The 20568-nt window shown below is 40.1% G+C and overlaps 1 protein-coding gene across 1 annotated transcript in view; it reads left to right on the top strand.

The window, feature by feature from the left end:
* Positions 1-1090: 1090 nt before the first annotated feature.
* nr5a2 (nuclear receptor subfamily 5, group A, member 2) overlaps positions 1091-20568 on the top strand; it is a 74211-nt gene continuing 54733 nt past the window's right edge. Inside the window, exons 1-4 of the mRNA XM_031307037.2 lie at positions 1091-1694; positions 4772-4890; positions 8816-8957; positions 16514-17220. Coding sequence (XP_031162897.1) covers positions 1613-1694; positions 4772-4890; positions 8816-8957; positions 16514-17220 — 1050 coding nt within the window. The 5' untranslated portion in view covers positions 1091-1612. The remainder of the gene's footprint in view (positions 1695-4771; positions 4891-8815; positions 8958-16513; positions 17221-20568) is intronic.

The following is a 20568-nucleotide window of genomic DNA, read 5'->3' as shown; positions in this document are numbered from 1 at the left end:
TGTGTGTGTGCGCGCGCGCCTTCTGCGACCCTTCAGGTGTGTCTGATGGTATGCCCCGTGACTATTTCCTGCTCGTCCTCACCGGCTCAGACAGATGATAAGGATACACGTCTATGTAAACTGAAATGTGTGTGTGTGTGTGTGTGTGTGTGTGTGTGTGTGTGTGTGTGTGTGTGTGTGTGTGTGTGTGTGTGTTGGAGCGCATGGAGGGGGGATTTTAGGGAACGTAGGCGCATCATTATTTCTAGTATTTGTGTATTTAATTTGGAGCCTGACGTCAGATCGCTAATTGATCCCTGCTCAGCCAATTACTGATAATAATTCAGAAGCAAAGGTATAATTTATTACGTAAGGGGGCTGCATTGATTCGAAAATAAAGGCCGGTTTAAGCCTGAGGCCGGCGCTGCTCACGCTTTTCATAAAACTGAACAAACAAACTCAAAAGCTACTGATGCTACAGAGGTATTTCTTTCGGTTTTATGCATAATTTCATATGTCCACCTGCATTATAAAATAATATAGCGCTGTTAGAAAAGATAAAAGAAAGAAAGAAAAAAAGGTTATTGCATTGTATTTAATTATATGTAATGACATTTTAATGATCAGTGAGATCAGATGACCAAGCAGAGAACATGATGCTAAAACTGGTTATTATTGAGGTTAATTAGCTATTGCAATAAAATATATTCAACAGATATATATAAAGATGAAGAGTGTTATAAAAACAACTGTAAAGTTTAGACTCGTGCATATCCGCTTGCGTGTGCTGCAGTACGCTCCTGTTATAACACGCTCCAACCCACATACCTCGCGCGCTGCCTTTGCGCTCCGTGCGCTCATGGGGAGTCTGCTCTCATATGCAGTTGCATCACCTCGCTTTATTTCCTTGTTCTCGCTCCGCTTTTAAAGTCCATCATTAACGGGATTAAACAGCTGAGATTTGAAGAGATCTGGAACTAGAGGGTTTGAGGCGATGTTTCCCGGTCTTCTCTTCTGATTGGATCAGGGAAAGATGATGTCAGACGACCGCATGCGCCCCGGATTGGAGAGAGAGGAGTAAACAAAGCAGCGAGGAGGAGGAGGGGGAGGAGGAGGAGAGGTCTCCACATCTCGAGACAGTCCGACCGACACACCGGCGGCCCCGGTGGCGCGTACTCGTCTGCTAAAGGCTGAAAGTTACACTGAAGGTCCCACTTTAATGGCTGGCGCGCTAAAAAAAAAAAACTTTTGGAAAAGGGACACTTACCATCGTCTTTTATTCCGGACGCTATGTGCATTTTTTCTGTTCCTTAATGTATCGAAGGAATTAATCGGCTGCTGTCTGCGCTATTATAGCTGTTCCGTGCGCTAATGCAATTTTGAGAAATTAAACAAGTGAAGTTATATCAGAATAGACATGCAGCTGCGATGCAACCCGGTCGTTTGAGGACAGTCTGACTCGTTTGGATCAGGCATCATGGTCCGATAATTGTAAGACAGAGAGAGACAGAAAGTAAGAAATAAAGAAGTAAAAAGACATTTGGGACACTTTGTTTGTGGGAACATCTGCTTCTCACGTCCAGGTGTCCCGCCGAGCGGTGCGGAGTCTCCAGCTCAGGCCGGCAGCGCTGACATGCTGCCCAAAGTCGAGACTGAATCCCTGGGACTCTCTCGATCGTATGGAGAACATCGGCGCATGCCAAGGAATATGCAAGGTAAGAGCTGTCATCGATTTTCCTCTCGTACTACCACAAGGCAGATTTATAAGCTTCGACTTAAGTAGTTTTACGGAACGTTATCAGACTGGAAGTCCTCAGTGCGTAGGCTGCCTTAATGACACCAAAAGTTTTGAACACGCGTTTATCTAACACATATCTGCGGACAATTTTAGGAGAATGACTGGTGATATAGGCTTGATGGACGTGTTTAATTATTAGGCACATTAAGGTCGTTTTTGGAGATTTTTGGAATTTCTATTAGTATGGTTTGTGGATAGGTTTCTGTTATTTTCTCTAAATCTTTACTTTGATATAATAATTAGAAAACATGGATGCAGATCAAACCTGGACACATTTTTCTATGGTGTGGCGCGTGATCAAGCAAAAATTATATCGAGCAGCTGTCACTCATGCTGGAAGTGTGCGGGCGCCTGGTGCGTAAACACGGTGAGACAGAGCAGAGTTCTGTGTATTCAACTTTTTTATTTCTGTGGTTTTAGAATAAACCACTTGACTTCTTCTCAGCGTAATATGCAGAATTGACTTATGATTTTGTCTGAATACAAACACCAGTTTAGACAGAGTTTTGGCCAATTTATCAAAAAGAAGAAAAAAAAAACTGCAGAGCATAATTTTAGAGATTGCATTTAGTGATTTGCCCCCTGCCAAAATTTGACCTCGGGACAGTAAACTTCCGTCAAAGAAGCCTGTTAATCCTGGTCTAATTTAAACTTAATAGACATTGTTAAATGGTCATAATTGTGTGACAAATGAATCTGAATTAATTTATATTTCGTGTGTTCACAACAAATTTCTGCTTTGTAATTCATACAAAGTTGGCCTAAAAACGTTATTTCAAAATTAGGATTAAGTAAATTAAAAAGGGGCACCAAATATCGCTTTTATGATGCTATACTCATGTATGTACTTTATCTTTTTTTATTTTATTTTTTTTACATCTTACGACAGATGTCAAATATTAAGTTGAAAGTGCGAAATTAGGTCTATGATTTAAAAAAAAAAAGTACAGCTTTGATCGAGAAGAAAAATCAGATTGGGTATAGGCTATTTATTAAAATTTCCTACGGCATACATTAGGATATGAGATATATATTTTATTGATCTGCTTCTATAAAATCCACAGAAAGCAGCGACAATTTTAAAAGGGACTGACTCTTCTGCCTAGACAAACTCGCGTATCCCCCTCATTCCCCTCACATCATTTCACAGCAGTATAAAGGGGCAATCAATTAGCCCGGTCTTGGTTTATGAGACGCTGATAACATACACTCACAAGACAAGGAGTGGCTTGTTAAAGAGCACGTTATCTATTTTCACGCAGGGCTAAAAACAAGCTCGGACTGAGAGAGGTTTTCTCTTGGAATCATCAGTGCTTTTGACAAATGTTGTAGCTTTTTGGAAATTGCATGAGCAAGTGGCCGTCGAGGTGAGAGCCAGCAGGTGAGAGACTGTGTTGACCGGTATGTTTCTGCTCCTAGTGTAACCTGCACACACCTTATGTGCACTACCTCCGCTTGTTTCTAAAGCAAAAAGGCAGAAAAAGGAATGGGATGCAGGAGGGTTCAACTAAACTCAATTTAGTTTATCTTTTGTAATACAGACATAATTATGCTGTACATTTTTTTTATTAAAATGCGACCGCAATTATAGCAGCAACATATGTACAATTTTAAGGGAGAAGATATCTGTTTGAAACCCAGATAGAATATTTCTGGAAATGTTATTTATTTGTGGTATGCGTATCTGCAACCAGTGCCCCGGTAATGTTAACGTTCTTGATTAAAATGCGCCCAAATATAGCAGCTGTTGTGCGTCGTGAGTTCATGATGGCAGGCCCTACGCATTTTCTCCTTTATGCGCTTTAAGGCAGAAGAAAGTTCGGAAATTGAGTTTGCTTTGAGCTTCTGTGGAAGAAAACGGCGGCTCGGTGGAACTTGTTGCTTCAGCTGGAATATGCAGCGCGGATCCCAGCAGGGCAGCCCGTTAACAAACCAGAAATCATGTCTAATTAATAGGTCTTAGTGAGCAGATGAATGGATTTGAACTACAGCAGTATATGTAAAGGCATAGGAAGGCATCTAGTTGGCATAGCCTACTATTTCTACACTTACAGCCACATCCACTGAAGCTTGCCTGTTTGATCCTGGCTGCTTTGTATGATTGCAACCATAAATGCCTTTGTAACTCTTAAATGTCAGCTATAGCGCTGTCACTCCCAGTCTTATCAATGCAAGCATGTCCAATACGCAAGGCAAAGGGGGCTACAACAAATACAACAAATACGAATCGAAGTATATTCAGTCTTAAATCTTAATTAAATAAATGGAAAATATGCCAATGTTGTGGATCTACTTATTTCTAAATTGATTTTAAGTTACAGTAATTCGTTGTATATTAAAATGATCATGTCAAATCATATCGACGACTTGTAAAATGGATTCTTTTTCCAGCACACGCAGAAAGTCACATCAAATGTTGCCTCTGCTTTTGTGCCACCAAAAACACACAAAAATAAACAATCGCCCTATAGCATTGCGAGTTATTCTTCGAGAGAGAAAAATAATGTGAGTTCAAGTTGGTTTTGGATGTTTTTTCTCCTCGCCTGCAGAGATAAGGGCTTCTCTGTGTGTCTTCATTTGTCTGTGGGCGGTAACGTTTTCTCCTCCAATCCTTAACTCTAATATCTCTCCATTTCCCCCAGCGATTTCACGACTTAGAGCATGCATATTTATGAGGTTCACTTTCATGCGCTTTTTTTAAATTTATTTTTTTGGCTCTTGTCTGCAACGAATGTCGAGGAGAGGGCGGCAACAACGAGAAATAAATGGTTGCGTCCTTTCAACTCATTCCAAAATCAACTTCATCGTCTTCCCCTCCTCAAATTAAACCTCTACTGTTCCAACAGAACTTAAAAAAAAGAATCTCATTCAATTGCGTCGCGTGGTTTCCCGTGGTGCATCTTGATGGATGAAAGTGGGCTTTTGGGGAAAAAAAAACAAGATTGCTCAGCACTGAAATAGACTTCTCTCTGTGTGTCCGTGTCTCATCCTCAGCACCCCAGTTAAAAATGATGGACTACTCCTATGACGAAGACTTGGACGAGATGTGTCCCGTGTGCGGAGACAAGGTTTCAGGCTATCACTACGGACTACTGACCTGCGAGAGCTGCAAGGTTAGTGCCCTCAGTCTTTACTCCCGAGTGGAAAACCATTACAATAATATTGTGTGCGCATGGTGACCTTTCCCGTATCTGCTTTGATATCTAAAATATTCCTAGAGTCTGAAATTGTATTTGGTAGTGAGGTCTCAATTATTTATAGTTGCCTAAATTACTGGTGTTATTATAAAGTTCCTGTAGTGCATCAAAGCCTGTCAGTGTCAGGTTTACAGTGGCTGAGTACCGTTTGATTGTTTGTAGTAAAGCTGGACTTAGTTATTAATGTGCTCTTTGTCATTTTAGTTTACTTTAGTATGATTATTTTCCTTAAATATTGCAGATACAGCCATATTTGTATTGTTCAATTTTAAAATACATATACTCCATACATAGAAATACTTTGGCTCTTATATTTCTCTACATGTGCTGTAATTCAGTGTATTCAGCTCTATTATTAAGCTCGTTTTTTCAGTTATATTTTTTGCACAATAGGTACTTAGCCGACATTCTTGTCCAGAGTGATATGCAACAAGTGCAACTGTTCAGTAAAGAGTCAGTTCCTCTTCATTAACATTACAGGAAAACCAAAGAGGCCAAAGTTCACATATTGTTGTGACAATTGATGTAACAAACTTTTCCTGTGAGTGTCAGAGGATTTTGTGAAGCGGTGAATGGCTTGGAAAAGAAACAGTTCAAAAGCATGCAAAAGGGTTTTGTAAATTTTGCAACCACCAAACACAGGAGGGGGGGGGTTAACCCAGGAAGCAAAGTACACAATAATACCGGCTCTGTTTGTACAAGCATGTTCTCTACTGTCTAAAACTCATCACAAGTTCATTAAGAGAACAGCAACATTGTCTGGTTGCAAAATGTTTCCATAGTTTAACAATGAGGCTACCGCAACGCAAACAGTTACTGCTATTATTTTGAGCTCTATCAACAACTTATTTGTCCCTTTCTGCCTATTTCCACAGTTTTCTTCAACACTGAGCTAATAGGCTTTACCCAAGTTTTTTGTTAGACCAGTAAAGCTGTCCGCACAAAATTAAGCTAAGACAAATGTCTCTGTGTTAACACTATTCAGTGTAAAATTGCCGTTCACGGTATTGATGCCGCAGCTTACATTTCTTGCCTATGTGGTCATTATTCACAGCAGATGTTATAGATTTGATCCCATATTATGACCTTGAGATGCCAAGCACTTGCTTGAAGGGAGACGTCAGTGGCATCTCTGCTGCTTCCAGCCTCAGCACAGGCTCGTGTTGAAGAGCCAGTCCACAAACCCATTTCCCAGTTCAGTTGAAACGCTACGGTGTGTGTGTGTGTGTGTGTGTGTGTGTGTGTGTGTGTGTGTGTGTGTGTGTGTGTGTGTGTGTGTGTGTGTGTGTGTGTGTGTGTGTGTGTGTGTGTGCATGCAGGATGTAGATGAAGTCTTTTATAAAGTGCTATATATCCTTGTTGAAACATGATTGATAATTACCTGAAGCTTATCATTGATTATCTCTAAAATGCAGGCAATCTATCCAGTTAAAGTATGATTGTCAGAGCTGGAGACATACATCAGTGTGTTGACATGTTACAGACTCATATTGCTATTAAATATTCACTATCAACCAGGCAGTGAAATCCATCTCCAGTGTAATAGAGGTTCCTCTCTGGCCACAGCTGCCTGAAAACGGGAAGAACCAGTACTTAGATTTTATTCTTAGTTTTCTATAAACATCAAAGTACCTCTGTTTCAGCTATTGTTGTGCGCTACCTGAGGAAGATTCACAATTTTGTGGTATCTGATTTCGAAAATACTTCATAATTTCCAGCGAGTCCTTGCACCCTCACCCCACCCCTGCCTATACCCTTCAGTTCATAAAAAACACAGTTATGTATAACACACGTTTGCTATCAGGGTCATATTTCTTTGAAGGTTTGGTTGGGTCGCCAGTTTTGGGCTGAGGAACACACACACACATAGAAAGAAAGAGAGAAAGATTCTTTAACCTCCCCATAATCCTACCAGCTCACACTGCACACACAGTGTGTTAGTTCATACTACACACTAGCCTACATAAAGTAAACATGGTACCACATGGTACCTGCTGGAATAACAACAACAAGCTGAAACAGGCTTCATTGTCCTCGTTTTACACAAACAGGCTCAATCCCAGCACGCTTCATTTTGGGAGACTGAGACTTTGCTAAGAGAGCAATTGCAGAATAATCCTAAAATACTGACATTACAATCAACTAGTAAGAAGGTCAAAGCTCAGAGCCATAGTGCATTGTTGATATGTCCAACAATATATTTAAGATCTGCAGAAGTTTAAGGAAAGAAAATACAAAGTAAGAGATTTTGTTTTTATTTCAAAGTTAGACAGAGCACATATCAAGTAAGGTGTATGGGAGACAGGGATCCGAGGAGATAAAGTGGTGATGTGAATTCTTTTTTTTTCTGCTTCTAATTGGATTTACTGGCCAATATCAACATGAAGTAAAAGCAGTTTCCTGGTTGGTGTTTTTGTGCCGAGAGAGTGCCGTTTTTCAGGATGGAATTCCAAGGTCAGGAATACCCAATTGCTCAGATAATTTATCACAGTCAAATTGGACACTCGTTTTATGAATAGCTTGTGTCTACTTTACAGCATATCAAATAATTGTAATGATTTCAGATTTTATGTTGATTTGTGACACATTTTTGGGTTAATGAGAAACTTTGCCATTTTTAATGGTAACAGAAATCAAAAGTAGCTTGCAGCAATCCCTTTATGAATAAAAATGAGCCTTGACGAGTGTCTTTTCTTCAGTTTGAACTGCCGGTCAAATTAAAGCTTTTTAGTGATGTTGTCTGCTAAATCTCCAGAAGTGATGTAGTGTGGTTTTTAAAGCATGTTAGAATCCAGTTTGGTTCAGATATTTATAGCGCATGCTGTGCACTAAATATAAAATTGGAGAGAAAGTTCTCTCTCAAGCATGGATTTTTAAGCACGGAGAAGTCGATAATCCAAAAAGAGCGCAGTGGATTTTTTTTTTTTTTGGGATGGATCAGGCAATGCAGATTGTCAATTAAATTTGTGTTTGGTGAGATATTGACAGCAGCATGTTCTTTTTTATTTTTGTTTTTTTTAAAGACCAGGTTTAAGGATTCTCCTCCTAGGTTATGGATCTAGAATACGTTAATACCATCTTCCCTTCGTTTGATTTTCACTGCTGCTGCCTATAATTAATTCCATGTTGCAGGTATGAATCTCTGTAATCCCGGAACTGTGAATTATGGATATAATTTATTGGATTTTTTGGACTCCTGTGCTCATATTTTTCAATAATTAAGTGGAGAGTTGAAAAGATGCGTTCCCCGTAAAGTCTTTAGAGTCTTTACCTGAATATATTGAGATATTAATAATGTTGAGAATAGCAATGTCATTTTGACAGGATATAAACTAGATTTCATATCGTTTATAAATTAGTTTACAATGCAGGGACAACACTAAGTGAGGCAGGTATGTAGAGAAGTTATGTTTTGCTCATTTATTATAGGCTGATTAAAATTAAGGTATGTAAATGAAAATTTATAAATTATTTCCTTGTGTGACATTATCAAAATTTTTTATAAATACTTAGTTTTCAACATTATATAAAAAAACTTTTCAGAAAGACTGAAATGTGTTTCATTTGTAACAAGTATGTATTCATGCCCTGCTTTATATTGCATCACAGCATCAATTGGAGTGCAGCTTTCAAAACTTCACCCTGTGTGTGTATGTGTGTGTGTGTGTGTGTGTGTGTGTGTGTGTGTGTGTGTGTGTGTGTGTATGTGTGTGTGTGTGTGTGTGTGTGTGTATATCCATTAAGCCTGTCCCTCTCCATCTGTCTGGGAGTGTGAATGGGCCAATTACCATCGCATTGCAGGGGTCAAGCGGGTTGACGTCTTAATTGGTTCTCTCCGCAGGGCTTCTTCAAGCGCACCGTCCAGAACAACAAGCGCTACACATGTATAGAGAACCAGAGCTGCCAGATTGACAAGACCCAGAGGAAGCGCTGCCCGTACTGCCGCTTCCAAAAGTGCCTCACCGTCGGCATGAAGCTAGAAGGTACGGCAACATGTTTACATTTTGACAGTTCAGGTGTTTGGCTCATGGCTACTTAAAATCACAAGTTTTGCTGGTGATTTTGCTTTTGCAATTCAATGTGTTTCCAGTTTAAACGTGAGGTCATGATGAGATGAGAGATGTTCAGCAGTGTTTCAAAGTGCAACAATGACTGGTAGATAATGTTTAGCTGTCAACATTTTGGGATTCTTCAAAATAGATAAATAGGAGACAGCTGTTGCATAAAGGAGAAAGGTCTTTCATATCCAAGTGATTACATGTATAACAGACAATGTCTTGCTCAAAGGCTCCCAGACAGAACAGATGGCTGTTATTAGTACTGAGCATGCTGAGCAATAATCAGTGCAGTACTCATTACCTTTGCTTAAATAAGTAAAAGTACATATTATTAGTCAAATGCACTTAAAGTATCAAAAACAAAAGTATTAATAATGCAGAAAAATTGCATTATTATCACTAATGCGTTGCAAGTATCATTTTACTGTAATAGGTGGTCAATGTGGAGCTAACTTTAACTATTATTTATTATAATAGTAGTGGGTAGTAAACTGCAGTAACTAAAGCTGTCAAAAAATGTAGTGTAGTATTAAGTATCATAATAATTAATAATTTCTCTGAACTGTAGTACTGTAGAGTTGAAGGATAAAGTAGAATAAGACAGGAAATACTCAAGTAAAGTACTTCAAATATGTACTTAAGTACAGTACTTGAGTTACATTCCACCACTACCAGTAACAAGACGGCTTCTAGGCCACCAAATGCAAATCCAGGCTGGCTTTCACCAGTCACAAGTCTTTTAAAATAATCTGGGAGAATATTTTTACTTTTTTTTTATAGTGCACGCACATACATACATACATACATACATACTGTTTTTTCTGTTCATGAATAGTTTACCACAGATTTGGTCTATTCTGGGGTTTCATAGCAAACACCACTCACTAAAATATGATGCAGAGTTTACAGTACACATATGCAGCAGTGGAAAAACAGATCAAGTTATTGCTTTATGCGTGCTGCATTATACAGTATTTTCTTTCTTCGAGATATGATGCCTGTTTGCAATTACTCTTACTGAAAGTTGGGGAGGGAAATATTACAACATGAAGCAGCTACAATTGGAGGTTGACTGCTTCTGGACTTCCACAGAGAAGTTTTAAAAAGTTGAACACATAGCACATTAACTTTTTTTGGAAACTCAGAGTGAAAATACTCTTTCATGATCAATTTGCATGTGAATAGTTTCCTTCCAAACTGGCATACAGTATCCACCATTTAAAAAAGGTTGATACCTACTTTGACATAATAATTGCCTGTATGAAAGGAGAATATTGTATTTATTTAAAGATTTAACAATGAACAGTAATATCTGTTCTCGCAAATGTATACCTAGAACTTTGTGAAGTGAACCCTTTCATTACCACCAAAGCGTTAAAATCCAGCATTGCTTATTAGTATTTAAGATGGGGTCAGGGGGAGTTAAGGGGTATCTTGTAGCTGCTGTGCACTTAAGCTTGCCAGACAGAGTAATAGATAAAATATTAAACTTGGCAGCAGGGTGAGAATGGTAATGATGATACTTTTGGCCAGCTGTTTCGAGGCCTCTTTGTTTAATTTGAACGTGGCTCAGAAGCTTGTTCAAACATGGCTATCCAGAAGTGACAGGACGGCAGGGCAAGAAACATTCTTCCAATGGTCAAAGATAATATTTAAAATCAACTATTTTTCCACACATGAGTTGACAAGTTTTATTCTGAAATCGCTAATTTTGGAGTGAATAAAGCGACCTGAAGGTCACCTTTCAATACTTGTAAAATAGGGGATTTAAAAGCTAAAGTTCGTAGTTATTATTTTGTTACAATATTTATTATTTTGTGACAATATTTATTATTTTGTGACAATACTGTCCTTTAAAAAATACTGGAAATTGTGGTACGTTGTGTAGTCTTTTATATGTGTTGTTATTTATACAGTTTCAGTCTAATATTGAAAGAAAGTTTTTTAAAACAGATAAAACAAATGATGATCACATACAATTGAGAAAAGTTAATGTGTTAAAGAAACTAGACCCTGGGAGGGTAAAAGCAAAGACTAACTAAAATCTTTCCGGAGGCTTCTTCTCCTTTTAGTTGCCGTGTGGGGTGTAATTAATTGCTGTTAATTGTGAATGGCCGCTGGGCAGAATGTCCTAGCCTGTCATTTTCCAGCTGACACGGGTGGGGAGGGGGAAACGTTTGATTTGTTTTGCTGGCGGTAGCTTTCAGCTTGGGGCAAGACGGGCTCTGCAGCACTCTGTCAGGGGCCAGAAGCTCCAGTGGGCAACTCCTGCCACAACCAGTAAAGACGTCCCTTACAGAAAGGCTGACACCCCTCAGCATACACACACACACACACACACACACACTTCACACAAACATACAGCTCTCCCTGGTAAACACATACATATATTCATGAGAAGCCCAAAAAGGTGTTCAGAGGGCCACAGGCAAGAGGGAGAAGCTGTCATTTGATCTAAAAAGAAATGTGTATACAATAGCTGTGAAAGAGGAAAGGAGCTTTGGGGGTCATGAGCAGTCTTTTCATTCCATTACACAGCAGCTTGCAGCAACATGTGAATTCAGGATATCGAGTGGAAACCAAAATGTATACAAAGATTTGAGGAAAACTTTAAAGTTGACTCAAACTCAAATTTTTCTGACTGTTTACATTTGCCTTTCTGTTGTTGCTCAATGTCCTTCCCATTTGTTGACGGGACGCTTTGGTGTGAGGGGGGTGTAGCAGTAAAGAAGTCTGTCAGTCTTGCATGTGTTAATGTTTCAAAGTTGAGGGAAGGTAGCGTAACAGTGTGAAATGGCAGATGGGCACATGTCAGAGTGATAGACTGTACAGTAAACATTGTTGTGACATGTCTATCACCCCATACCAACACTATACACAATTTGTATTATCTTGAGCTGATAACAAAAATAGTTAAACCTGACGCCTGGCTTTGCACAACGAAGAAAAAACACTGCAGAGGCATATCATATTCTCCTCCGTGTGTACTTCTGCCACTGGATAAATGACATAGCTATGACCCAGTGTGTAACGTCCAAGATATGATATGAGATTTTCAATAATCTCATATGAACTGTGAGAGTTGATGCAACAACTAAATTAACAAGTGAATCTGGATATGAGTGTGATCTTTAACCTAAAATCACTCTAACCACATGCCATGAGTTGCTAACATCAAACTGTTTATCATGAAATTATAAAAAAGTTAAATATATTTATATATTTTATAAATTCATTTTAATATTTGTCTATAAAAAGCTTGTTTAATCTGTTAATGTATCTGTTGTAGTTACTGTCAGGGGCATGCGGGTCATTGTGTCAAACAGTATTGAAGTAAAAAAAAAAAACACACACACAATGATGATGGAGCCTGGCAGCCACACACTCATTTAACCACACAAACACACAATGTTACCGTGTTGTAAAAATCTTAGTTGGTACTTAGTAGTTTCTTGGTATGCCCTGTAGTGCCTCAGCTCTTGATGTTGACTCATTGAGGAAAAAAAAGCCACATCCCACTATGGTTTGACCCATTAGTACGTCTTTCACTAAAGCTGATGAAGCGTGCCATATCTGAACAGCTCCCACTGGCATGATTTTCTTTTTATGCTCGCTAGAAGTTGTCTTGCATCACATGCTTCACTGAGCTGCCTAATATTTCCTTCACTTGTGTATCATCTTAAAGACAGAGCGTAACACTGGTATTAGTGATACTGTGGGTTTGAATACACTCTGTTTCTACTGTGCGCTATTTAATAAAGCAGAAGTTACAAAAATTTTTTCTCAATAACCATTGAAAATGTAAGTTGATAGACACCACATTAGAAATGGTAATTATTACAATATTTTAACAAAACAGCATGCAGCTTTTGTCCTCCCATGATCAAATGCTGATTATTTTTCTTTACAGTTTTTAGATACTGAATGCTAGGTAGTATTTTCAGCTTGATTCAAAGCTGACCAGCCAGCATTGTCTTGTTTAAACCAGACATGACAATATACTGATTTAAAGTGGACTATTTCTTTTGGAAATCTAACTCTCAGTTTAACTTGTATTGGACTTTTTACTCTCATTTACAACATCACTCAACAGACTCACAGACGATTTTTTTCCATGCACTTAATCCATCATCAAATCTAAATTCATCAATTACTACAAATGCAAAACCTCTATTGAGCCATTCAGCACAAATAAGCGACACCCTCTGAGTGTTTGTATATTCCTCACTGTATCTCTCTCCCTCTCCCTCCACTTTTTATTTCCTCCCTGTCTCCATCTTTCTCACTCTGATTTGTCTTCCATCAGCCTCCCAGTACCTGCGGTGGAAGCCAGGGAGCTGTCCCATTACTTATGCATAGGTATCATAGGTATTCATGTGTGTGCATGGGATAGGGCGCATACGGAGCAGGGGCCGGGGCACCGACATGACAAACAGGGTGTCAGCAAGGCTCCACGGGGCCCATTAATATGCTGGCGGCCGACAGGGATCCTCACCTACGCGTGCTTAATATTCCTGTATATTAAACAACCATAAATCAGAGGATTTAAGCGCTGAGGGCTGTTGTGTGTGTGATTCAGTGTCTAAGGGGATATGTGTGCAAAGAAATTGAGTGTGTGAAGGATAGTGTGTGTGTGATTGTTTGTGTTTGTTTATGTTTGAAACGCTGTGTACACGGTGTACGGATACTTTTGGAAAAGAGGAACAGGATTTTGATTGGGTCCGTTTCTGAATTTATGGATGTGTGTGGGTGTGCCTGAGTGTGTTTTTGTGTGGACGTGCTCAGACGGTAAGTAAGTCAGGGGAATTCAGAGTTAAGACAGTGTCAGCCTTTTAGCCTTTCAGCCTGGCTTTAGCCCCAAAGCCTTACTGCTAACTCACAATATCCCCCAAACCAGATCCTTTTTACACTAATAAAAGTTTCTTCTTATGTATTCAAACTTTTATATATATATATATATATATATATATATATATATGCCCATATATGCCCAGTGCCCATAGCTGCAAACACTGAAGTTTGATTCATTTCTGTACGTAGCTGTCTTTCTTGTTTGCCTTGTTCAACAGTGGCTGTTGCTGTTATGCAAACTGTTCACCCTGTGCTGTTAATGCCAAACAAACATCAAACATATCCCTTTCTTGGCACCACAGAAACCTACCAGGGAGTTTAAGTTTGGAGCAGACACAAGCTTTTATGAAAGGGAAATTCAATTACTGCTGTGTTTTTTTAAAATGTTTCTGCATGGAAACATTTACAAATTAGTAACTTCCAACTTTTTCATCCTCTTAACCTTCTAAGGTTGCAGGGTCTTATGATAACTTTGTCATCATAAACTCAATGCTGCCGCATCAAATCCATTAACATCTCTCCACCTCAGTCAAACACACACATTCATCTTCTCCCCCAACACACACCCCTACACTGTCCTGCTCTCCTTTTCCCCTCCCCCTTCCATATTAATCTGTGTTACATGCATGCAAATCACCTTTAATTAGAGACAAAGAATCTGTGTGTGTGTGTGTGTGTGTGTGTGTGTGTGTGTGTGTGTTTTGTGAGACCTACACCCCCCAATCCTAATATTCATGGTGTGATGTGGATCCCTGGGTCCGAGGCAGGCAAGAAGGCAGTCAGGGGCTAATTTTGTTTTCCCAGTAGAGCCAACTATTAGTTTCTCAGCTCATTAATTACGCTGTTGTGGAGAAATCATTAATAGTTAAAGTTGCCCTACAATAATGTATAATGGATACATTTGACGGCTCCTGATTCCTTATTTTTTTCCTTTGATGTGTGATCAATTTTTTAACATCATGTCATGATAATCCCTGAGCCTCGTTGATGGGCACTGGCGTTGACCTCAAGCATGTTGGGAAATGGTCTTGTGTGTGTGTGTGTGTGTGTGTGTGTGTGTGTGTGTGTGTGTGTGTGTGTGTGTGTGTAATTTCATTGCATATTAATTACATACCATTTGAGCTGTCTAGCCTGCTACCATCTCTCTGTGTGATCTGGACCAGTGTGTGATGCTTTCCATGTTAGTGTGTGTTTGTGTGTGTGTGTGTGTGTGTGTGTGTGTGTGTGTGTGTGTGTGTGTTTTCTATAAGAATGTACAAGAAGGAGTCAGCATGTGGATGTGTGTGTGTGTTTGTTTGTGTGTGTGTGTGGTGTGTGTGTGTGTGTGTGTGTGTGTGTGTGTGTGTGTGTGTGTGTGTGTGTGTTCGTGTGTGTTCGTGTGTGTCTCCCCTCTCGGCTCCTCTCGCTCAGATCAGTGACAGACACTTTTGTGACGGAGGTCATTAAAATCACTCCCAAGGCAGCTCAGAGTGTGTGTGTGTGTGTGTGTGTGTGTGTGTGCGTGTGCCTCTCCTCACCCCCAAACTCCTCACCCCCACCCCGCCCCCTCCACACCAACTCTTCAATTTTCTTCTTCTGTTCTTTCATTCATCCGTCAAGACATCATGAGCTTACTCGTCATGTTATCTGACTATTCACTTTGTAGTATCAGGGCAAATGTATGTGCATGTATTTGCATATACAGTTAAATGTGTGGGTTTCTTTTATCAAATAAAATGAAAATAAGTCTACAGTATAAGTATTAGTGAGTGTTTTTCTGTTGCATAGTCTCCCAGACACCCGTTAGCTCGTTGCACGCTGGGCTCAGCGAGCCTCGTCAGAGTAAGAGGTAATTAAGTATGAATAATTAACACCAGCGCCCCCCGACTGGGAGACAGCAGAGCAGCTTCCCCATGGCAGCAGTCGGCCAGATCACACATGGCCCTCGTAGCAGTCCACTGTATGCCCGGCTCGTTCATTAGAAATACCCACGGCACAGACTCGTTGTGATCCTCACCACAGGATCCTGCACTGGGGTGGGAGGCAGGGGGGCATCATGGGTATGTTTGGTTCATCAGAGAAAAAAAAAAAAAATCAATTTGCTCATTGTCAGCCTTTTCGGGCTTTCGTAAAAGACAGTGACATTTTGAAGCTTTAGATATTGCATAATCAGATAGAATTTTAAAACATATATATGTAAAAGGAGAACTTTCTTTCAGTCTATTCCAATGTATAGCTTTTGAGGTGTGCATTTTCTGAGTGGTAGTGAGAGATAGCCAGCTGTAAAATGATCAGAGCGGTTCATAGAAGTTTGTGTCTCTGGTCAATGAGTAACGACCCTATCTGTTTGACCTGTGGGGTTTGGGAGTAAACAGGTAAATGTCAAGTGTAATCACCACAGAAAAACCTTTTCCCTACATACAAGTTACAAATGAGGAGTTGACTTCCATAATGCCATGCTTATATCTATATACAAACATGGACAAATCGCTACAATATAGATGATTTAGTGTGTAAAGGAAAAAAATGTCAGGTTATGAAAATACATTTTATACATGGTGGACTTCTCATTCTGGATGAAACACTAATTTAGTTTTAATATTGTCCTCTTCCTTCTTGTCTCCTGTTTCATCTCTCTTTCCATCTGTCAGCTGTGCGGGCAGACCGCATGCGTGGCGGTCGCAACAAGTTTGGCCCGATGTACAAACGTGACCGGGCCCTCAAGCAGCAAAAGAAGGCGCTGATCCGAGCCAACGGCCTGAAGATTGAGGCCATGACTCAGGTCATGCAAGCCGTGCCCACCGACCTCACCATCTCCTCAGCCATCCAGAACATCCACTCGGCCGCATCCAAGGGCCTTCCACTGAGCCACCACCCTGGACACCACACCGGTCACCACCACCACCACCATCATTATGCCACCGCCCTGCCCCCCACAGACTACGACCGCAGCCCATTTGTCACTTCGCCAGTCAGCATGGCAATGCCACCACACGCCGGAAGTCTGCAGGGCTACCAGGCGGCCTACGGACACTTCCAGGGCACGCGCACCATCAAGTCAGAGTACCCAGACCCGTACACTAGCTCGCCAGAGTCCATCATGGGCTACGCCTACGTCGATGCCTACCAAACAGGGTCACCGCCTAGCTTCCCTCACTTGATCGTAGAGCTGCTTAAGTGTGAGCCAGATGAGCCACAGGTCCAGGCCAAGATCATGGCCTACCTGCAGCAGGAGCAGGCCAGCAGAGGCAAACACGAGAAGCTCAACACCTTCGGCCTCATGTGCAAGATGGCCGACCAGACACTCTTCTCCATCGTGGAGTGGGCACGCAGCAGCATCTTCTTCCGTGAACTCAAGGTAAGTGTGCACGATCCACATGATGAGGGGGGTTTTGTTTGAATGTAAGGAAAATGTGTTCATTTTTCTACAACCTTATTTTCATGGTTTTGGCCATGATTCCTTTCAGTTATGATAGCATACTGATAATTAAGCTTTAATTCTATTTGCAGTTACTCTGCAGGCCTTTAATAAATTATCCTGCATTTTGTTTCAATGGTAAATCTTTCACCACGTTGTCATCCATAATTGACAGTACTTTACACAGTTCATGAACATCATCTGCGTAATCCTTTATCTTCAACAGGCCTTTAATCTTCCTCTTTTATGCACTAGCTCAACACTAATGCGGAGTACACAGGGCTGTGGGTGGGGAGTGTGGGGGGCAGTCTGCTCGTAGCTGCCACCGCTGTCTGTCCCATTGCCTGATCAAAATTCAGCAGCCAGCCACATTTACCCTGTGTGACACATTTTGGCTATGGGTTGCCAAAACTTTGACTATGAGCTTCAGGCACTTTTCATGCTAACAGGGTCCTAGTCTGAGGGTTTTATGTGAACTGCATACCGCCCTTCTCCCCTTGAAATATTCCTCAGATCTAAGTGGGCACACACTGTGTGATGAGAAGAGTTATTGGCCATTATCAATTTATTTATTCTTTTTATTCAGAGAGCTGACCATATCACACAGGGGATAGAGTCACAATGGCAACAATTTTTCTATTGCCTTTCCCTTTTAATTTCAGTTTAATATGATTTTTTTTACCTTTAATTATTTGTGATGGACATACTTTCAAAGCATTTTCACTAGGTGTTTGTACTATGCCAAGTCTATTAAGATAAGATAAGATAAGATAAGCCTTGTCTCCTATAGGAGAAATTCATCTTGGGCATTTGAGAGAAACGTATGCATTAACACACAATAAATATACAGTTAACCTACATAGAAACATAATCATACATGATCTCATCCAATGCTTCAATGAAAATCTAATAAACCTCACACAATACCCCCCTACATTTCCTTACAATCACAGAAGAACAGAAGAGAATCCACAACACATCCTCCCCCTGGTATTGCACTTAATTTTGATAATGATTGCACATTTCCCGTTAACTCACGCTGTGGTAAATAACTTCTATATTGCACAGTGCCCAATTGCGTAATACCATATCAAATATAACATAGCATATATATATATATATATATATATAAATATTGCACATCCTATAACCATAATGGTCAGTACCACAAATATTAAAACGACATTTTAGCCTGGTAAACACTGTGTCCTCTGTGAATGTTTAGCACTGTCAATCCCAACTGACCAATAGTAACCGTCCACCAACGCCTCACTCTAAAAATGTGCTAATTCCCACTTATTCATCACAGAGCACAAGGGAGAGTTTCTGGTGTGTGTTTGTGCGCTCGCAGCTTTATTTGCTTTGAATGAAGGTTAATGTTCAGAGGGAAACCAAAGGCATATGATTAGTCTGTGCCTCACCTGTTTTTCTTCCCGTTGTCTGACTCCTTTGTGTGATTTGTTTCACACCGGATCGCCAAAGGCACAGCTGCATATTCATGGGCCCGGGCCCGTTGCAAAATTCCCTCCAAATATTTGATATTATTTTGTTTTCAAAGGGGAAAATAACAAATGAAATAAATGTAATATTAAAACAGACCCAATTACAACACAGACAAGAGTCCTTGAAAAACACATGTTGACATTTAGCATGCACCGTGTCCCCGCTATTGACATTTTCGAGATCTGTATTTGCATTCAACTAGGTTGCACAGTACTTCACTCTTACACACACACATATCCACACACACACACACACACACACACACAGAGGCTCGTTTTGAGGTGTGGCCACAGCTAATAATTGTGTGTGGTTTGCCCTATTTCTCACACCCTCATCCTAATTCAATTATCTCACCCACTTGTGTTTGTCACTCCCTGATTTGCTGCTGAATGAAATGTCATTATGTTTGCATAATGGCTACCCATATTACTTGAGCTTAATAGTAGGCTAATTGAACTAGATGCCTGTTACAAAGGTAGGAAATGACCTGAGCTCAATGCCCACGATACACTCCTGCTCCTGTTGCACGGGCCTCATTGGTTTACGGGAGGTGAGGGCGTATTTCACTTAAGTGACGAAGATAATTGAATTGAACCCCCCTTGCAGTGTTTTTAAAAGAGCCATCTAAAGCACAAGGGGGATTGAAAATAATATGCTAGCTGTGTCTCTGACAGTTTTTCCCACACAACCCACAATCCTCCTTCCTTGCTTGTTTCTCATTACTAACTACTGGGAGGACTGCTGAGCACGGCTTAGTGTTAGTGATGAGGAGAATAAGCCAACCGTCAGCCAAGCTGATATTGAACATATTTGTGTGTGTGTGTGTGTGTGTGTGTGTGTGTGTGTGTGTGTGCGTGTGTGTGTGTGTGTGTGTGTGTGTGTACTGCTCAAGCATGACAAACATTGTTAGGGGATTCATTTCCGTAGATGCTAAACATGTATACTCTTGTCTTACTGTATTGTTGTAGGGATAAAACTACCTACTACAAATAGTGTGTCCATTGTTTTACCTTACCTTCTGATTGCCATTTAAATTAAAGATATGCTTTTGAATCCACCTGACCTTCGACATTTCATGTTACAGTTTTTTTCGATTGCTAAACAACAGTGGGCACAACTGGAGCTACATGTGCAAAACTCTAACTACAGTCTGCACAGTAGCAGTTCATGTGAACCAAACTCTAGTTCATTTTTCATTGCTTGAACACAGTTTTCAAAACTCTACACAGTTATCCCATGGCTTTAACGACAACCTGCACAACACTGTGGATTTACACCACTTTGTCCAAATGCTAACATACTGCTGTCAAAACTGTTAACCACACATTCTGAACAGAATAGATTTCAGTCTGGTGCCTATCAAACACTGCTGATTGCAATTTCAGATGAAAGACTTGTTAGTGAACACATACTGTATATACAGTATATAGGGAAAGCTCAGAAAGACTTTTTTGGAAATAAAGAAACACCAAATAAGAATGAATCAATTATACACTGTACTGTTTGAGATAAACAGTAAACAGGTAAAAGAGCAAAGATACCAATATATCCAGGGTCTGGAGGATACATACACAGCTACAAAAATGTGAAAAACACTTCCTTTACTATAGTAAAACTGTGGACTTACTGTTTTTCAGAAAGTAATGGAGGTGGAAGCAATGGAAACACCACATTAATTTGTATAGATGATGCAGGTGCATAGCAAGCCAGGACATCCAATGTTCTTTGTTATTACGTACCTTTAGTTTTAAACTTTTTTTCCAGTCATTACATAAATTACTACAG

This window comes from Sander lucioperca, chromosome 11 (genome assembly GCF_008315115.2).
Source record: "Sander lucioperca isolate FBNREF2018 chromosome 11, SLUC_FBN_1.2, whole genome shotgun sequence".
Taxonomy (NCBI): domain Eukaryota; kingdom Metazoa; phylum Chordata; class Actinopteri; order Perciformes; family Percidae; genus Sander; species Sander lucioperca.
This window is presented reverse-complemented; position numbering and strand designations above follow the sequence as displayed.